The sequence below is a fragment of the Anolis carolinensis genome, chromosome 4 (assembly GCF_035594765.1).
Source record: "Anolis carolinensis isolate JA03-04 chromosome 4, rAnoCar3.1.pri, whole genome shotgun sequence".
In the NCBI taxonomy this organism is placed as follows: Eukaryota; Metazoa; Chordata; class Lepidosauria; order Squamata; family Dactyloidae; genus Anolis; species Anolis carolinensis.
The window spans coordinates 180,092,831-180,109,536 of NC_085844.1; the positions used below are offsets into that span (position 1 = coordinate 180,092,831).

A 16,706-nucleotide genomic window follows, 5' to 3' on the forward strand; every position below is an offset into this window, starting at 1 on the left:
ATAAAAACAACAGTGAACAATGCAAATGGTAAACTAATTGTCTCATCCCGCCTCCCCCCCCGTCCATCTGTACAAATGTGTCATGAGATTGATTTGAGCTCTGGACTAAGGCTCTGGAAACTCTCAGTCTCAAAGGTGAATAAAGACAACCTCCCTCTGAACAAATGTACCAAAATCCATGAATGCTCATGTCCTATTATTTACATAGAGAGCCTGAAGATCTGTGAAATGGCAGGAGGCCACAGCAGGTATGTCTATGCATTGACATAGTGTTTGGCATGCAGCAAAAAAACCCCCCAAAAATCTGCTTCTTTAGATTTTTCTCTTTTTTTGGTATTTTTAAGCTATATTTGGTTGAATCCATAGATGCAGAACCATATATATCATTTGTACCAACTATACAGTATGGTAAAGTATGGACTGCTGGATTTTATCCATTGTTGAAATATTGGTGTACACTACAGCACTATTAACTACCTGAATAGAGTTTAAGATTTCAGAGAGGAAATTGATGGTAATTATCTTAAATGAATGGCCTGTGGTCATTGAGTGTCTTTTAAATTTGAATAAATGAGCATAGAATAAATTCTTTGGTTCTGGACAAAATGGATTGTGTTGTAGTAATGATGAATGCCTTAATTGGTGAGAAAGTCATCTTATTGCCTTTCTCTGTATATCTAGAATGTATGGGTAGGAGTGTATAAAAATGAAGACTAATATGCAATCTTACTGTCTGTCTTCCTCAAATTTATGTAGTTTGTTTGACTACATTTGGTAAAATTGCCTACAGAAGTAGAAATGGTTAAAATAACATTAGAGTTTAAATAACATTTTTAAATATTTTCCCAATAAATTAATGTAGTGACATGTTTGTAGGAGTTCATTGTTAATTTCATTTCCTTTTGCTCAGCCAGCCTGACAAGAAAACAGCAAGTCATTAATCTTGGTTTAAAAGAAGAATCCTTTTGGAGGAACAATAATGAATGACCTTGATAGATTTGTCAGGAGAATGAATGATAATCATTTCCTGATCGACACAGCCCTCCCGGGGAAGATTAATAAGAAAGTATGTATTGACTTCATTAAAATTGTCTGCTGTCAATGGACTTGTATATCAATTACAATTGAGGCAATGCATTGCATCCAGGACAGTATGGTTTAACCACAATCTATCTATAATGTGGATATATGAACCCTACATTCTGACATCTCATTTCTAGAGAGTGGCTAGCATGAAAAATTAAGTCTTTGCCAAATCAGACCAACATATAGATTTAGCATACTAGGTGAATGAAAGGGGGCTTTCAGAAAAAAAGGTATCTCATGGTAATGTGGAGCTTTGACCTATTAAGCTGGTGCTTGATGCTGTCAGCAATGTTGTAGTGGGAAATTATGAAGTTACCTCATCACACTAATCCACCACTATCAGTGACCCTAGGAGATCTAAAAATGCAGACTGCTGTGTTAATTCATATCAACAAAACTGAGAATAGACTGACATTTTGCACAATTTCCCTTTCTTAGGAGACTATGATTTTAATAGATCTGGTAAGCCTACCTTCCTATAATGTATACAATAGATATGCCTAAGGCATTTCACTAGCATATCATAAAATTCCACCAAGTGTAACTACATTTCATTTCCCCATTCTTTTTTTCCCCTCTTTTATTTATGATTTTTAGTGGTACAATAAAAGGGGAGAGCCACATGTGATCACATAAAAAAAAAAACCAAAAAAACAAAACAAAAAAACCAACAAAAAAAAACCACCCTATACCATAAAATACACCCTCCTTTTGCCTCGAGCCCTCCCACCTCTCTCCCGATTATCTTCCAGATCCCTTGCTCAGTATTTTAATTCTTGATTATCACAATTCTTTCCCGAACCTTTTTCTGGTAATCTAAGAGTGTCTTTTCTTACACAGTTTCTTCCTTTATGTTTCCGCTTTTCTGTTTTTCCTTGAGATATTTACTTACTTTGTCCCAGTCTGTTTTTGTGTCCGTTTTTTCTGGAATTATCTGTGTTAATATGTCCATATTTTGTATGTCCATCAATTTCACAGTCCATTGTTCTAGCGACGGTATTTCCGCTGTTTTCCAGAGTTTTGCCATCGTAATGAAAAAGATCTCCCTTCTCTTTCTTGCATTTCCAACACTTGTCCCCATTCTTATTCTGGTTCATTTTTGCCAGTTTTTCTGGTGTAATATACCACCTGAAGTAAATTTTATACCAACTTTCCTTTAGCTGTGTTGAATATGTATATTTTAGTTTTTTTTGCCAACACCTTTCCCATTTCTCCAGACTTATGGTGTGTCCGAACTCCCTTGCCCAGGTGGTCATGTTTTCCTTAATATAAACCTCTTCTGTTGCCCAAATCAACAGCTGTTGGTATAACATTTTGATAATTTTCTTTTCCATCTTTAAGATTTTATCCCATGTTGTCTCATTCCTCTCAAATCCTGTCTGGTTGTCTATTTTGAAGCCTTCCCTAATCTGCCAATAATTTAGCCATGTTACAGATGGTTCAAGTTGTTTTACTTCCTCGTATGATTTTAACCTTATTCCATCATTGTCTGTTTTTGTCAATTGTTTGTATGTTAGCCATCTTTCCCTGGGAATCTCCCTCATGTGTTCTGACTCTAAGGGGGAGAGCCATAATGGTGTTTTCATGTAAAATCTATTTTTATATTTCTCCCATATTATTATTAGTGCTTTTCTCACATAATGATTTTTGAAGTTTTTTTCCTTGTAACCTCTCCTTCTCCATAGGTACGCATGCCATCCTTTGTTTAGGTCCTGACCTTCTAATGCTAATATCTTTACCTTCCGTAAGCTGGCCCACTCCTTTACCCATTCTAAAGCTGCCGCGTCGTAGTACAGTTGCAAATCAGGCACTCCCAACCCTCCTCTGCGAATGTCGTCTTTCATATATTGATACTTTATCCTCGCTCTTTTTCTGCCCCATATAAATTTGTTAATTTCTCTCTGCCATTCGTTCAGTGTTTTTTTGTTATTCAGAATGGGTAGATTTCTAAACAGAAATAACATTTCCGCTAATACTTTCATTTTTATAACGGCAATTTTCCCTAACAGAGAAAGATGTAAGACATCCCATCTTTCCATTTTTTTTAAAATTTCTCTCCATTTTTTGTCGTAATTGTTTTTTTTCAATTGAACGTTGTTTGCAGTTAGCTCAATCCCTAAGTATTTGACTTTTTTCACTGTTTCTATCCCTGTCTTATGTTGTAACTCCTCCTTTTGTGCTTGTGAGACGTTCTTTGTCAGAATTTTAGTTTTACCTCTGTTTATCCTTATTCCAGCTATCTCCCCAAACCTCTCGATTACTTCCAACCACATCTTGATCTTATCTTTGGGCTCTTCAATGATACATACAATATCATCCGCATATGCGCCTATCTTATAACTGTTGTTTTTTGCTCTCAGCCCTTTCAACTTGTTATTGTTCCTTATTTCTTCCAACAGAATTTCTGATGTTAAGATAAATAGAAGAGGTGAGAGAGGGCACCCCTGTCTCGTTCCTTTCTTTATTTCTATTCCTTCTGACAGTTGCCCATTTATTATGATTCTAGCATTTTGTTGAGAATAAATGTTTTTATAGCATTTTGAAAATAATATCCTGTATCCATTTCTGCGAGAATCTCAAACATACAAAACCAATTTACACTGTCAAATGCCTTCTCCGCATCTAAGAATAAGAAGGCAACTTCCTTTTGCTGATTTTTTTCATAATACTCCATTGCATTCAATAATGTTCTAATGTTTTCTTTTTGTTGTCTACCATTCTTGAATGCTTGGTCTACTTATCTGAAAGCTGGGCACATCCATTTCACGAACATAGGAGGGCCAGATGCATAAGTAAGAAACTACAAGCAGTCCCTGAGTTACAAACATCCAACTTACAAACAACTCATAATTACAAACAGAGGTAAAACAACAGAAAGTGAGAGAAATCTACCCCTTGGAAGGCAAATTCACATCTGGAAGAGTTATCATGGTTATATGTAACTATGTATATGTTCTGACTTACAAACAAATTCAACTTAAGAATAAACGTATAAAACCTATCTTGTTCATAACTTGAGAGCTGCCTATAGTTGGCTCAGTTCCTGCAGCTGTCTGCAAGAAGATGCAGACAGCTGCAGGAACTAGAGAACTTGAGGACCACTAGGAAGTCCAGGAGTTTGCCCTTTTCTTTCTGTAGGCAAATTTGTAAAATGCTCAGCAGTTTTCAACAAAATTGATACAGCCAACAATGTTTATCAAAGAGTTCACAAGTTATGGAATAGCTTCATATCAATACCGTTGGGTCTCTCTGTCGTGTCCCTCTATTATTAATTAGCCCAAAAAACCTTCAGAGTTTTTGATTCAAACAAACACTGAAAGCAGGAGATCGTTGCAACAAATTTATTTGATCAAGTCACCTTGCAGGGTCGAAAGTGCCACACTGAATTGAAATGCGGTTCAGTTTTTATAGCCAACACCTTTGAGTATGCACATACAAGTTTTTTCTATGAACTTTGCCTCGTTTTTTCTCTTCCTTTGTTCTTTTCTGGTGTCTCTCTTATCGGTGTTGTCTCAGTAGTCATTTTTCTTCTTGCACCTGCATGTTATTAGGTTGAACTTTTCACTAGGCTTGAATTCTCCCCTCCTTTTGGTTCCTTACCCCCTTCTGTATGCAAGACTTTGTCTAAACTTTATTGTGACTGGTAATTTTCTATTTTCCCTAACTCTAGCCCCTTTAGTACAGTACATTAGAAGTTGCTAAAATAATGCATCGGATTTAATCTTGTTTTGTGGTGAAGGGTTATCTGTGATTTTTCAAGAAATGCCATTTGATAAATGATAAGGGCATCTTAAAGTAATTCTCTTACTATAAAAGGTACCTTGTAGTTTTGCTTTTCATATTTTTGAGGAGAGGAATAGTATTCTCTATGGCCTTCTTCTAAGTGATTTTAGAATCTTGATCACACAGGGTTCTTAATCACATAGGCTGCCTAGAGAATCATGCCAAGATTTTCCCTGAACACTTGGGAAACTGGAGGGACAGCTGGGAAGGGTCTAAAGTGGTACAAGCCTATTTGTACTTGTGCTGGTTCCTCAGGCTGCATTTGATAGGCTCAACTCTAGTCCATAAATTATTTATACAACAATGCTTTGTTTGCTTTTATTGTATTGAATACTCTTCATTTTTTCAAAGCTTTTAGGTTTAAAGATCCTTATACCAGGATCCTAATCCTAATAATAATTCTAATAACCCTAACTAATCCTAATAATAGATTCAGCTTTGCCTTTCTGTGCTTTTTCCTTTTTAAAGGAAAGGTATTTTCTTTTCTAGCAAATCAGATTTGAAAGAATTTTACAGATGAACAAGAAATATTTATGGACCACTTTTGATATATAAATTGTTTTATTTTATTTGGTTTGATTTTTAAATTAGCTTTTTGAGGTAGATCATGTTGTTTCTCATCTGATTTATGAGAGAGGGGGGTCTGCGCAAAGCTCCTCTGTGGACCCATGCTTGAACAAGTATTTGGAATTTGTTTTCTTGAGATGAATCCCTTCTGTTTAGTCAATATTTGTCTTTGTTCTAAATAAACCTAAGTCCAATAAATACTTGTGAGTTTTCTCAGAAACATGGACTCACCCAAAGTAACCCCATAAGAAAATATTGATAGCTAAGAGAACTAGAGCATTGACATTACAAAGAGCTTTCCATAGAGGTTCTTCCTTGATGCTGGTAAGCTTCTTTTCAAGGGCTGCTTCCTCCTCCATGGTTAAAGTAGGTTTGGGCGTGTCAGAAATCCCACAGAACCAAAAATATACTTTCTTCCAGCAAGGAAGCTCCACTTCTGTTGGTGAAGAGAATAAGAACTTGTTAAGCATTGTTTGTTTACATGCACTGCTGATGTATGTAGTACTTTTGAAATTTTATGCGAAGGGGAAGTAGGGTAAATAAGATTCAAGAAGGATAGATGGAACAGATATAGACTTGTTTGATCAATCTTGCTCTCTGAAAATATTGCAACCAAGTAAAAAGAACTGGGACCTCCCTGTTCTTGGGCAGAATGAAATGATTATGCAGGGGCGGTATAGTTAGCCATGGGAACCTATGATTTATTCATGTAGTCTCCTGATTCACTCTGTGTACAGTGTTCCCTCACTTATCGCGGGGGTTAGGTTCCAGGACCACCCGCAATAAGTGAAAATCCGCGAAGTAGGGACACTATATTTATTTCAATATTTATACATTATTTTAGTAGTTATACACTATTTTAAGTCTTTATCAATCAATCGTGTGTTGATAAATCGCCTCCTTCTCCTCCTGTTGCTGCTTGGGCTCCTTTTCTCTCCCTTTGACTTCTCCTTCCTCCCTTCCTTAGGCTGTAAATTGTAATTTTTTATGATTTATAATAGTCTTTTAGAGTTTATTGAAAAACTGCAAAACAGCGAATCCGCGAAAAGTAAACCGTGAAGTAGTGAGGGAACACTGTGCACACCATGCTTTGTACACTACGCAACAAATCTTGGGCTCCTGAAAGTAGTCTGTTGCCTCAGATGTGGTCAACACTATTGCCTATCGAGTCAGCCTTCTGTGCATAGACTGGATAAGGAACACAATTTTTGTCCATTGCCTTAGGTGGCAGAATGTCTTAGGCCTGCTCTCATATTTCACTTTTCCCTTCCTTGAGCAATTTAAAATACACACTATCAATGCAATACACTTATCTAAAATGACATAAACACCTAATATATACAGAGTGTCTGTCTCTGTCTTTCTCCACCCCCATCCCCCAGCCTAGCACACACATACACCTCATTATGCCTTCACACAAAGGATGTTACATTTCCTTTATTGTCAGCGTTAATAACCTAATCACCAAGATAGCTGTTCATAAGCAGATGCAAGGACAGGATGAATTGGCTCATGTAAAAACAAAGGTGACAAATAATTAACAACGTTAGGTTGAACAGCTGCTTCAAATATGATTCAAACCAGCTGTCAGACCCAGAGATAAAAAATTGATTTCCTCTTATCTTTTTTTTTTTTTTGGTAGTTAGAGATATGGGTCTTTTTAACCTTCTCAAAAAGAAGTTACATTTTATAGTTAAGAAAACAAGATCTCTTCTCACTTATATTATCATTACTCTCTGGGGCCCTTCCACACAGCCCTATATCCCAGAATATCAAGGCAGAAAATCCCACATTATCTGAAAGTGGACTCGGATAACCCAGTTCAAAGCAGATATTGTGGGTTTTTCTGCCTTGATATTCTGGGATATAGGGCTGTGTAGAAGGGCCCTATGTTCTTTGTTTATTTGTCTCAGTTCAAAAACTTGATCTTAAAAATGTGTCTGAACATCATCTCCAGAAATATAGGAATAAGGAATCCTGGGAATAGGGAATTTCAGGAAGGCAGATTGAATAGTGATAAGGATGGATCGTCAGCAAAACTAGCGTATCCACTTGATTAGAGCAAAACTAGAGGACTGGGGGATTAAACATTGTGGCTCCCGCAGTGCCTCTCAGATTTGCCACAAAAATAGTCCATAAATAGCAAGCAGAAGCAGTATCTCTACATTACTGACTGTTCTAGCAGCTATTTCAGGATTGGGGACATTTCGTCATGCTATGGCTTGAAGGGGTTTGGAAGCAAAGTGGCAACTGGAATATCAGAGTGGGGGGAATTTATTTATTTATTATTATTTGTATCCCGCTTTTTCTCTCTAAAAAAGAAACTCAGAGCAACTGACAATAAAACCAATACAATACAATTAAAACCCCAAAATATACAAAATTAAAGGCTTACCATGATGGGCAGTCACTGGCCTCTATAATCCTTCCACTTTGGCTATGCTAACTACTGCTGATGGCAGTTACAGGCCAAAATGTTTCAGAGGTTTACAGTTGCCACCTTTGTTGTTAACTCTTCTTAACAATGGTTGCCTAAATACACAAAATACGCCATATTCTGTCTAAGCTTGGAAGCTAAGCAAGATCAACCTTGATTAGTACTTGGATAGGAGACCACCAAAAATACCAGGGACCTCTAAGCTGTATTTAAGAGGAAGGAAGTAGGAAAACCACCTCTAAGTACTCCTTGCCTAAAAATGCCCTATGAAATAATTAGACAGGCAGCTTGAAAGCACATGCACACCTATGTAACAATATTTAAAATATAGTATAGACCAGTGTTTCACTAAGTATCTTATGTGGGGGACTTTCTATTACCTTCTCCTATGTGCCTGTAAATTGTAGCAAGAATTAGGAAAGTATTAGAATACAGTATTCCCTCACTTATCACAGGGGTTATGTTCCAGGACCACCCGCAATAAGTGAAAATCCGCAAAGTAGGGACACTATATCTATTTTAATATTTATAAATTATTTTAGTAGTTATATACTATTTTAAGTCTTTATCAACCAATCATGTGTTGATAAATTGCCTCCTCCTCCTCCTGTTGCTGCTTGAGCTGCTTTTCTCTCCTTTCGGCTTCTCCTTCCTCCCTTCCTTAGGTTGTAAATTGTAATTTTTTATTATTTATAATATTCTTTTAGAGTTTATTGAAAAACTGTGAAACAGTGAATCCACAAAAAGTGAACCGCGAAGTAGTGAGGGAACACTGTATACAGCTGATGTGGGACATGATTCGGTGACTTTTGCTGCCCAAGGTATTAACACTATGACATGAGCTACAATTGGTTGATAAAGACTTAAAATAGTTCTTTCTGTCCTGGAAACTTTAAGAAGTTTTCTAGAACATAAATGTTTCAGTGCCTCGAACCTATAGAGAAGAAATTCTTCTGAGCAATGAGAATGCAATTAATCTTCCTATATTAATTTAAATAACCTTAGTAGAAAATGTTATAAATAATTTAATAGATAAATGTTATAGTTCAAAGAAATTATTTCTGATCTTTACGAGAACAGCAGCTATTATGAAAAACTTTTAGGATGTACCTCACTGAAGTCAGAATAGAACAACTGCTTTAGCAATTCAAACTTAGTTTGGAGTCACTGAAGTAGGATAAGGATAAAGGGTGAATGTAGGAGAAGTGTGAAACTAGTAAATTTTAAATGCAGCTGAAAAAGTGGGATGGGATTGTCCCTGATAAATTGGGACTTTGGAAAGCATGGAAGTGAATATATTGGCCAGTATCCAACTCAGTGGTTGGTTTCCAGTTCAATGACTGGGGTCACACTCTGTGCCTCCTCCAATGGTACCATTCATTATTCTATTTCTGTCTCCATGCCCAGGATTCAGGATCTGGGCAGGGTATTTGCAATAAATGGGACACTGTGATGTTCCCCCAAACTTGTCTGAGAGGTTTTGTAAGCAGAATGGGTTTCGCCAAGTTTGCACCAAGAAATGACCTGTCACCATTAGGTGAGCTAGGTGGTTGCCTGAGGTGCCATCCTCTAGGGGGGCGCTGTTGAGGCAACTCTGCCCAGGCGTGGCCTTCCTGCCTCCGTGGCCGCAGCCTGGCCTGCCTCCGTGGCGGCCGCAGCCAGGCCACGGCCACAGGAAGGCCACACCTGGGCAGAGGTGGCTCAACGGCACCCCCTAGAGGATGGTGCCTTCAGAAACCATTGAGACACCTCCACCCAGGCATGGCCTTCTCCTGCCACATGAGGCTGCTGGGCTGTTTCCTGGGCCTGGTCCAGCAGGCGAGGGGTTAAGCAGCAGTGGGCGGGGCTTCAGGCAACACGGCCAGCCAACCAGGCACCCGCTGCCGCATCTGCGCAGAGTGGCCCAGGCTTGAGGCACGGTCTGAGTCACTGGAGAAGTTGCCCCGGGGTGGCCGGGGAGAAGTTGGTCGGCCTGCAGACAGCGGCTTAGAGCCATGAGTTTTGATTTGGATGACAGGGAGGTCACACGGATTCCCCCAAAGTCACACGGGAAAGAGTTCCCACGCAAGGCCCCGGTGGATTTTGTATTTTCCTTCCCCTTTGCCCACTTTCCGCCCTTTGGTTCAAGGCAAACGGATTGAGGCATTTCAATGGGATTCATATTTGCGATGGAAACGCAAAAGGGGAAGCCTCAAAGCTTAGCATCGCTGTGTTTACATCCAGTTCTTCCAGGGACAATCAAAGAAAGGAGCTTGTCTCCCTTTTTGACCCTTAAGCCTTGCTTATGGCAAAAAAATCACCATGGGAAGGTAACAGCGCTCCATGCAGTCATGCCGGTCACATGACCTTGGAGGTGTCTATGGACAACGCCGGCTCTTTGACTTAGAAAAGGAGATGAACCCCAACCTCCAGAGTTGGACACGACTGAACTTAATGTCAAGGGAAACTTGTACCTTTATCTTTCCTACATAGCAGAATGAATCCCTTTTGATTTCACTTCCACCCAGATCCCTTCTAGACAGCTGTATAAAATCCAGATTATCTGCTTTGAACTGGATGATCTGGCAGTGTAGACAATCCAAATAATGTGAATTATCTGCTTTGATAATCTGGATTATATGGCAGTGTAGAAGGGGCCCAATAAATCTTTGTCCTTGTGTGTGTGTGTGTGTGTGTGTGTGTGTGTGTGTGTGTGTGTGTGTGTGTGTGTATATATATATATATATATATATAATACATATACACACAATATTTATATTCCGCCCTTCTCACTCCAAAGAGGAGTCAGAGCAGATCATAAAACATACATATGCGGCAAACATTCAATGCCGTTTATATACAGACAAGACAGACAATTTCATATAGGTATATATAGAGAGAGGTATATATAGCCTTTCCTGTCTTTGGCATCTTGGAGGCTTGTGCTTGGTTACGGCCATGGGGGGGGGGCGTGCTGTCGCTCCATCTCCCTGCCGAAGACCTTTGTTCGTAAACTTCCTTCCTCACTGGTAATTTTTCTGTGTGCCTTTAAAATACCTCCCTGCTTTTAAGCGGTACCTGCTTAGAGGTTGGAGTGTTCGGTGCGAAAAAATTAAATCTTAACATTTTCTGTGGCTGGAAAGTGTTTGCTTACATGGCAGAAGAGCAACTGCAGCCTGCTTTCTTCCCTTTGGAAACCATATATAGTCGCTTTGAAAATTATTTACTTGGTTGCTGTGAGTTTTCCGGGCTGTATGGCCATGGTCCAGAAGCATTCTCTCCTGATGTTTAGTCTGCATCTATAGCAGGCCTCCTCAGAGGTTGTGAAGTCTGTTGAAAAACTATGCAAGTGGGGTTTATATATCCGTGGAAGGTCCAGGATGAGAGAAAGAACTCTTGTCTGCTTGAGGCAAGTATGAATGGTGCAATTGGCTACTTTGATTAGCATTGCAGCTTCAAAGTCTGGTTTTTTCCTGCCTGGGAGAATCCTTTGTTGGGGCTGAAGCTGGATCTAGTAAAGCTTTTCTCCTGACATTAAATCCAGTCATGTCAGACTCTGGGGGTTGGTGCTCATTGCCATTTCTAAGCTGAAGAGCCGGCGTTGTCCGTAGACAGCTCCAAGGCATGTGGCCGGCATGACTGCATGGAGCGCCATTACCTTCCCGCCAGAGCGGTACCTATACACTGCCCTATACCCCAGAATCTGATCCCAGATTGTTTTCTTATCCCAGATTATCTGGCAGTGTAGACTCATATTATCTGGTTCAAAGCAGATAATCTGGGATCAGATCCTGGGATATAAAGCAGTGCAGAACCAGCCTGATTGCTCTAAAACTAAAGGTTTAACACTCTGTGAGAACTGTAAGGAGAAGAGAGATCCCCAACTATTTTAGAAGAGCTTCCTTTTGAATAGATAGAAAATTGGGTGCATTTTTGCAATTGCATTCTGGACTCCCTGCCTTCAGGTCAAGGTTTGTATGGTCTAAGGCTGAGGGAATGTGACTTGGCCAAAGTCACCCAGTAGATGCAAACAACCAGATCCCGAAATATTTTGATATTTGGGGGAGCCAGGTGGCTTCACATCCTGCTCCACTGTGGAAACTCACTGGGTGACCTTGGGCAAGTCACTCTCTCTCAGTTTCAGAGGAAGACCGAGGCAATCTAAACCAATTTTGCCCAGAAAAGGTTGTGACTGTAGGTTCCCAAGGACTTGAAGGCAGATAACAACGAAGCCTCTTTATCAGGATGGAACAGGATAAATGGGAAAAAAATTGATCAGAGGATTATATATTTAAAAATATATAATGATAATGGAGGAAGAAGGAAGAAAGGAGAAGGGGAAGGGAAAGATATAAATGCATTTTGCCCCAAACCTCCAACTTTATCTATTCACCACGTTCAATTCCTTACCCATAGCTAGTTTTTTTAATAAGAGTGTAATAAGACTTATTAAGAAAAGGTGGCGGGAATATACAGAAGATCTGTATAGGAGGGACAAAAATATAGAATATAGCTTTGACGGTGTGGTAAGTGAATTAGAACCAGACATCCTGAGGAGTGAGGTTGAATATGCCTTAAGAAGCACTGCTAACAACAAGGCAGCAGGAGACAATGAGATCCTAGCTGAACTGTTTAAAATCTTGAAAGATGATGCTGTCAAGGTGATGCATGCCATATGCCAGCAAATATGGAAACCACATGAATAGCCATCAGATTGGAAAAAAAATCAATTTACATCCCCATACCAAAAAAGGGAAATGCTAAAGAATGTTCAAACTTCCATACAGTGGCACTTATTTCACATGCCAGTAAGGTTATGCTCAAGATCCTGCAAGGCAGACTCCAGCAATACATGGAGCGAGAGTTGCCAGATGTCCAAGCTGGGTTCAGAAAAGGCAGAGGAACGAGAGACCAAATTGCCAATATCCGCTGGATAATGGAAGAAGCCAGGGAGTTTTAGAAAAAACATCTACTTCTGCTTTATTGACTATTCTAAAGTCTTCGACTGTGTGGATAATAATAAACTATGGCATGTGCTTGGTGGTATGGGGATACCAAGTCACCTTGTCTGTCTCCTGAGAAATCTGTATAAAGACCAAGTAGCCACAGTAACAACAGACCACGTGAACAACAGACTGGTTCGAGATTGGGAAAGGAGTATGGCAGGGCTGTATATTATCACCCTACCTATTCAACTTGTACGCAGAACACATCATGCGACATGCGGGGCTTGACGAATCCAAGGCAGGAGTTAAAATTTCTGGAAGAAACATTAACAACCTTAGGTATGCAGATGATACCACTCTGATGGCTGAAAGTGAGGAAGAGCTGAGGAGCCTTATCACCAAGGTGAAAGAAGAAAGTGCAAAAGCTGGGCTGCAGCTAAACATCACGAAAACCAAGATCATGGCAACCAATCCAATTGACAACTGGCAAATAGAGGGAGAAAACATGGAGGCAGTGACAGACTTTATATTTCTAGGTGCGAAGATCACTGCAGATGCAGACTGCAGCCAGGAAATCAGAAGACGTTTACTTCTTGGGAGGAGAGCAATGGCCAACCTTGACAAAATAGTGAAGAGCAGAGACATCACACTGGCAACGAAGCTCCGCATAGTGAAAGCAATGTTATTCCCCATAGTAACCTATGGATGCGAGAGCTGGGCCATAAGGAAGGCTGAGCGAAGGAAAATAGACACTTTTGAACTCTGGAGCTGGAGGAAAATCCTGAGAGTGCCTTGGACCGCAAGAAGATCCAACCAGTCCATCCTCCAGGAAATAATGCCCGGCTGCTCACTGGAGGGAAGGATATTAGAGGCAAAGCTGAAGTATTTTGGCCACATCATGAGGAGACAGGAAAGCTTGGAGATCATGATGCTGGGGAAAATGGAAGGAAAAAGGAAGAGAGGCCGACCAAGGGCGAGATGAATGGACGGTATCCTTGAAGTGACTGGCTCGTCCTTGAAGGAACTGGGGGCGGTGACGGCTGACAGGGAGCTCTGGAGTGGTCTGGTCCATGAGGTCACGAAGAGTCAAAAACGACTGAATGAAGGAGACGACGAAGACGAAGACTTCCTTATCAGCAGGGTTTACTTCTGAGGACCACAGAGTAAAATCAATTATCTGCTTTGAACTAGATTATATGAGGCCTCTTCTACACAGCCACAAAAATCCAAAAACTGGATTATATGACAGTGTAGACTCATAAAACCCAGTTCAAAGCAAATGATGTGTATCCTTTGCTTTGATAATCTGGATTATATGGCAATGTAGAAGGGGCCTGAGTTTACACTACAATATAATCCAGTTCAAAGCAGATAATCTGGATTTTTATATGTTAGTGTAAGAGCCTCAGAGATACTTGCTTACAATAACTTAGTAAAAGTTTGGGATTTACGGTATGGTGGTGAATTTCCTTCTGGAGTCCCATATCCGCCCCATCTATACTGACCATTAAATGTCTTTCAAACTCAGAGGTATTTTTGCAAATTTGGTGCTAAATTCGTAAATATAGTAATTCCTACATAACATTACCATGTATTGAACTGCCTTTTCTGTCGTTTTGTTGTAAAACATGATGTTTTTGTGCTTAATTTGTAAAATCATAATGTAATTTGATGTTTAATAGGCTTTTCCTTAATCCCTCCTTATTATCCAACATTTTCGCTTATCCAACGCTTTTATTTTTCAGTGATTGGTTGGGGGGGGGCACCAAAATTCTGTTCGCCTACACTTGAAACTTACCTAGGGCCGTCCCTGCCTGTCACTTTGTCTCTTTGGGTACATATGTGGGATAGTAAGGGTCAGACAATACATAAAAGATACAGCGTATAAACAATGAAAACACAGGAAAGCCTATTTAAAAAAAAACTTGGAATATTTCCACTGAACAAAATAGCCACACCTATTTGTCCTATATATCGATCCCTTCCACTGTTCATCTCTTCCACCGTTCTCTATACTATAGCCTACAGATTGCACGCAAATTGGCAATAATTAGAAACATTTTGGCCATAGTTTAATATAGTCAACAGGAAAGATACTCAAACTTCAGAAAATGAACTGATGAGAGACTGTATTTCAGTTCTGAACTAAAGCACGATTAATTACCCTGGCTGTTACGTTCAATATTCCTAGTAACTTCCAAATTTCCCTAGACAACTTTAGGTTGTTGTGATCATGCAATGTGAAGAAAAGTCCTGATGTGTATTTTTGTTGGGGGTTTTTTTGTTTGTAAATATCGATCCTCTACAAGAAAAGGTGTCTCAAATACTGAGACACCTTTTTAAAAATATACAAGCAGGCCCTGAGTTACAAACATCTGCCTTACAAGCAACTCAGGGCCCATCTACACTGTCATATAAAATCCAGATTATCAGCACTAAACTGGTTTATATGGCATTGTAGACTCATATAATCCAGGTCAAAACAGATAATGTGGATTATGTGCTTTGATAATCTGGATTATATGACAGTGTAGATCTTGCTTCATAGTTACAAACAGGGGTGAGAGAAATCTACCCCCAGGAAGGGAAATTCACACCTGGAAGTTATCATGGGGAAAAGGTATCTCCACTGAAGCTTGATCACCAATCCTTGTTTCGGCAACAAGCCATTTTTTTTTTCAAAATCCAGTTATCACAGGGACAGAAAGTGAGTTGAAATATTCTGAACATGGACACAGACAGCAAAACAAACTCCACAGGGGAGTTAACCCTTTCCTAGGCTATCCAACGCTTAAAAAAGATCTATTTTTGGATGAAGTTACATTTTAAAAATATGCCTGTTCCGACTTACACACACATTCAACTTAAGAACAAATCTACAGAATCTATCTTGTTCATAACCTGGGGGCTGTCTGTACAGGATGAGTATATGCAATCTATCTCCAACAAATGCCTGACACCAGGAGAAAGACACTCATATACCTCCTCTGTAATGTCTACTTTGACTCACACTTTGCACCCAAACAGAAGTATCACTTCACTGTTGTGAGCTTTCCATTCACTCTGGGTCATCTGTATCAGCAGACATTCTTCTAGGATTTGACAGACTCTGGAAAACCAATTCTTTGTATATTGGCACACAAAACACATACATCTGATAGGATAAAACAAGAAACATACCACTGTGGTCTGTATACACTAAATCGCCATTCTCTGTCTTCATGGTATCCAAACCATTCTCTCTTTTGGTGGAAGTCATTCTTGCACTTTGGCAGATGTGGTCCTCCACATCATGTTGAGGTGTTTTGCTGTGCCTAGTCCACCAAGTTAACCGGTCAAGCTGAATAATTGCAAATAAGAAAAAAAAGGGAGAGTTGCAGAATGACTGAGAGACTTATCCCTGTGTTTAGCCAAGATTACAGTCAACAATGGTTCACCCCACATATTATACGGCCTCCTGTTATTGGCAATAAAAAATTTTTAGAACACAATTCTAGCTACTTAAAAGGCAGTCCCATTGAGTTCACTATCTTCCAGTGTCAAAACCATAAACATAACTGAAGAAAAGGATTATGCCTCAGGATTAAGAATAAAACAATATGCAAGAGGAAGGGAAGTCCCTGTTTCCATGTTGCTATTTAAAGGAAATGCAATGTTTTGGGTATCTGGACAGATTGTAGTTTGGTATTTTTAATAGCGACAGCTGGGTTAGAGAAGAACATATCATACATGCTGGTGGGTTGATTACATTTTAAGCTGCTAGTGTGAGGAAAAGGAGAAAAGCTGGCCCAATTGTTTTTCTTAAATAGTGTGAAGTTTTGATCTTTTTAATGAAATGTACACCTTAATTTTTAATTTTATAATTATACATATTGGGTATAAGAGCCAGTATGGTGAAGTGGTTTGAA

The 16,706-nt window shown here is 39.4% G+C and overlaps 1 protein-coding gene across 1 annotated transcript in view; it reads right to left on the reverse strand.

The window, feature by feature from the left end:
- Positions 1 to 4,413: 4,413 nt before the first annotated feature.
- slc5a9 (solute carrier family 5 member 9) overlaps positions 4,414 to 16,706 on the reverse strand; it is a 56,539-nt gene continuing 44,246 nt past the window's right edge. The window contains exons 13-14 of the mRNA XM_062978321.1: positions 15,979 to 16,138; positions 4,414 to 5,872 (exon numbers count right to left, since the gene is read on the reverse strand). Coding sequence (XP_062834391.1) covers positions 5,664 to 5,872; positions 15,979 to 16,138 — 369 coding nt within the window. The 3' untranslated portion in view covers positions 4,414 to 5,663. The remainder of the gene's footprint in view (positions 5,873 to 15,978; positions 16,139 to 16,706) is intronic.